Below are 4,265 nucleotides of genomic sequence, written 5' to 3'. Positions count from 1 at the left end.
CCACGTCTGCCTTGACGACAACCCCGATCACGCAAGCCACGATCGCGACCACGTTGAACGCCACGTCGGCGGCCTCTTCGTTGTCGTCAACGTGCTCGAGTAATCAGTATCAAACTTCCATGTCCACGGTCACCTCGATAATACCGTCTTCCACGACATCCTTGTCGAATACTTCGTCCTCTTCCTTCTCCGTCACCACCGTTTCTTCTTCGTCTTCATCGTTATCGTCGTCGTCGTCGTTATCATTGTCATTGTCGTCGTCTCTGTCATCCACCACCGACGCTTCCCGGTCTCGTTTGAGGAAGGAAGTTGGCGGTTGTAATCGAGAAAGTCGAGAGTTCCGGGACAGCAAAGACGGCAGGGACTCCAAGTACAGCGGCAAGAGCAAAGATTGTCAGAGAAAATCGCGGAAAGAGGATGCGGACGTTGAGAGAAATCGCAAGGATCGGGAGGAGAAGGATGGAAGTGGCAGCTCGTCTATGACGAACGACGTTGCCGATAACGATGGTCACGCGAGGGAGAGAGAATTGAAGGAGAACAAAGAGATGCGATACGAGAGGAAGGAAAGAGAAGAGAAGGAACGAAGGGAGAAAGAAGATCGCGAGAGGCAGGAGAGAAGAGAGAAGGATGATCGCGATAGGCAGGAGCGGAAGGAACGGGAAGAAAGGCGAGAGAAGGACGAGGAGAGACGCGAAAGGGAGAGATTGGACAAAGAACGACAGGAGAAGGACAGGCGGGAGAGAGAGGAGAGAGAACGGGAAAGAAAGGAAAGGGAGGAGAACGAGGTAAAGGAGAAAGAGAGGAGGGAGAAGGAAAGATTGGAACGCGAAAAGAGAGAGCGGGAGGAAAGGGAGCGTCAAGAACGCCGCGAGAGGGAAGAACGAGAAAGGAGGGAGCGAGAAGATCGTGAGAGGAAAGAGCGGGAACTTCGCCAGGAGAGAGAAAAGCAGGAGAAAGAACGGTTAAGGAAGGAAAGGGAAGATCAAGAGAGGCGGGAAAAGGAAGAGCGAGACAGACTGGAACGAGAAAGGAGGCGAGAAGAGAAGGAACGTCTCGAGAGGGAGAGGAAGCGCGAAAGAGAGGAGAAGGAGCGGCTGGAGAGGGAACGACGGAAAGAGAAAGAGGAACGAGAACGGGCGGAGAAGGAGAAACGCGAGAAGGAAGAGAGAGAAAGACTCGAACGGGATAAGCACGATCGAGAAAAGAGGAGAGAACGCGAGGATCAGGAAAGGCGGGAAAAGGAAAAGTCCGAGCGCGAGAAAAGGAGAGACAGAGATGAGAAAGACAAAGAAAAGAGGGATCGCGAGGAAAGCAGGCGACAACCCACCGAGAATCATCTTCATCAGTCCATTTCCCAGTCTCAAAATCAAATTTCCCCCGGGCCGGTTTCTATCAAGCGACGATGTTCGTCGCAGGATGGCCCGACCGAGGACGACGCCAAACGCATGAAGATCTCCGAGCACAGGAGGGACAGCAAAGACCGGCCTAGACAGAATAGAAGGTCCGAGGATCGAAAACATAGGAACGATTCTCACAGATCCAATCGCGAAAGTAGGGAGAGCCGAGATGGAAAGGAAGGTAGCAGTGGTAATGTATTCACACAGTCTCAAGATACCAGGGAGCAATCTCACTCGACCGAGATGAGTAGAGAGTCGACCAGGGAGAACCGAGAGAACAACCGCGAAGGTGGAGGAAAAGAGAAGCAGCGAAGCAAGAGGAATCGATCCGAGAAGGAGTCCAGGGAGCGGAGTCCAAGAGTGTCCCACGAGTCGGACAAAGAGTTCCTATCGAGACTGGATCTTTCAAAGCGCAACGACTCAAATTCGCCGAGTGAACAGACCGCGATTGGTTCGAATCATTCGCGAGAGATGCAGCAGCAGCATCAGCATCAGCATCACCAACACCAGCACCATCATCATCAACAGTCTTCCTTGAATCTACATAGTGACGTGGACGACGGTCCTCTATCGACGCCCGATATTCAGGTAGCCAGGCATCCATCCGCCACGGACACGGACAGCGACGAACCTAAGAAGCACTCCATCTTCGATATCGTTGACGACGAGCCCGCATACATCAGTATGTATGACAAAGTGAAGGCACGCTCGACCAAGAACATGCAGAAACTCGAAGAGGAGAAACGGCAAGTACGACTTAAGGACAAATTTTCACAACTGAAGCAAAGTCGAGCGAGGCGGGAGGAGAAAAAGCAGAGTACCTCGTGGGACGGAGACTCGGTGTCCAGTAAGGCTTTGACAGAAGACGAGGCCACCTCGGAATCTGACTCGGCCAGAGCCAAGTCTTTGTCCAGAAAGAGTTCCCGATCTCGAATTCACTCCGATACCAGCGAGGAAGAGGAGGCATCGTCGTTCAACAACAAGATTCGCAAGGCCGTCAAGACAGAGAGGTTCCTGGAAAGCGACGTCGATCTCGGATTCGCTGACACCGAGGAGAAACACAACTCCATGGAAACGACGAACGTGGTAGTCGTGAACAGTGTCGTTCACTCGAACGTGAAAGAAGAACCGCGCACCTCGGACGATGACGAACGGATCCCGGTGTCATTCAGCCGTGGCAACCAACCAGCGATCGTGGTTAACAATCATGAGCGTGATTCGTCGCGGAAAAAGTCACACAAGAAGAAACAGAAGCGACAAAAGAACTCGATGTCGACCGAAGACAGTCTAAGCAAGACCGAGTCGTCGGAAACTGTCGAGCACAAGACCAAATCGAACACCGTGACGAGTAACGTGGCGGCGACGGCGGATTGTCGAGCCAATCATGCGACCGAGTCCGTCAACGCATCCACGACCGTCGTCACGTCTGGTACCACGACGGTTTTGGAAACGACAGAGGAGAGGATACGATCGGACAAGAAGCAACGGAACAAGAAAGATAAGAGGAGAGACAGGAACGCGGATGAAAAAGCGAAGGCACGAAGAAAGAGGCTCAACAGACAAGAAGCTAGAGATTCGCAACGTATGGAAGACATATTTGGTCCGTTGTCAGACGACGTCGACGACGCTCCGTCGAACAATGCGCTCTTCGACCGGTTGGCCAACAACACCTACGCTTCGGACAGCGATGGTGGCCACAGTCCGGTGTTGGACGTGGAACGAGTCAGGCGAAAGGCGGAGAAGAAACGTCGTCATCAAACAGAGGACGAGAACAGCGTGGACTTGGCCGAGGCTGGACGAGAAATCGAGGCGAAGCTCTTGGGGCTACCGAACTCGCCGAAATCGGCCGTTGCGTGCACGGAGAGTAACGACCCTGACGTGTTCCGATTCACCGACGACAACGACAGCATCGAACCATCCACACCGTCGACCATTCCGGAAAAGATCAAGGAGAAGAAGAAAAAGAGGAAAAAGTCAAAGGAAGAGCGGAGTCGGAAAGATTACCATCATCATCATCACCATCATCATCACCATCATGAGAAGAGCGGCGAGTTGCCCTACCTGGGGGCTGATCCTAGTCCCCCGAGAGCAAGTAGCCCGTTGATTCCCAAGACGATGTCACCTACTTTGCCTACACCTAGAGATACTTTGTTGAGTCCCATTCCCAAGGTTTCGTCCAACACCTGTGTGTCATCGGCAACAGTACCGTCGTCGATGACTCCTCCATCAAGCGGTGGTATTCAATCAGCCGGAAAGCCAGAGAAGAAGAAGGACAAGTTCATCCCAGGCTTCGGTATCGAGATCGACGAGACTATTCATGAAAACGCGGTGAAGAGTATTTCGGAACCGGAAGAGCGCGAAAGTAGGGAGGAGTCGGAAGTGAATGCACCGACTACGCCGCCCACTCAAACCGAGGACAAGCCACGAGTCGCGATATCCCAGGAGGAAACCGAAGACGCGGTAGCTGCTCTGCTGGAGGAAACCTTCGGAGTATCGACGGAAGACTTTTCGTATGAAGGCGAAGAGGAAGACGCCGAAACGGAAGACGCGGTCGGAGCGCGGTCGGAGCCGCGGCCGAGGCGCCTCAAGAGGACGTCGAGGAGATGCAGCAGGCCGTCGAAAGTCTGAACGCCTCTACGGCGGAAGGAGAGACGGATATGAAGCCAGACACTCCTCAGAGCGAGCACGACTTGCAGATAGATACGGATACGGAGGAAGACCCGAACTACGAGACGTTCGATTTGAGCCAACCACCGAAAACGCCAGACATTCCATCGTACTACAAATCACCTACCAAGACCCCCGCCGCCGTCACCACCGTTGTCGCGCCTTCCGTACCTGCGACGGAAAAGACCATCGAGGCGCGCA

General features: G+C 53.5%; 1 protein-coding gene across 1 annotated transcript in view; it reads left to right on the top strand.

Annotated features, from left to right (window-relative positions):
* Window positions 1–4,265, top strand: part of LOC100749283 (protein split ends) — a gene marked incomplete at its 5' end in the record, with an annotated part of 19,528 nt that overhangs the window by 6,155 nt on the left and 9,108 nt on the right. The window contains 3 exon segments of the mRNA XM_033319527.1: window positions 3–4,022; window positions 4,055–4,126; window positions 4,129–4,265. The exon segment at window positions 4,129–4,265 is cut by the window's right edge and continues 4,477 nt beyond it. Coding sequence (XP_033175418.1) covers window positions 3–4,022; window positions 4,055–4,126; window positions 4,129–4,265 — 4,229 coding nt within the window.

The sequence above is a fragment of the Bombus impatiens genome, unplaced genomic scaffold (genome assembly GCF_000188095.3).
Source record: "Bombus impatiens unplaced genomic scaffold, BIMP_2.2 scf_0155, whole genome shotgun sequence".
Taxonomy (NCBI): domain Eukaryota; kingdom Metazoa; phylum Arthropoda; class Insecta; order Hymenoptera; family Apidae; genus Bombus; species Bombus impatiens.
This window is presented reverse-complemented; position numbering and strand designations above follow the sequence as displayed.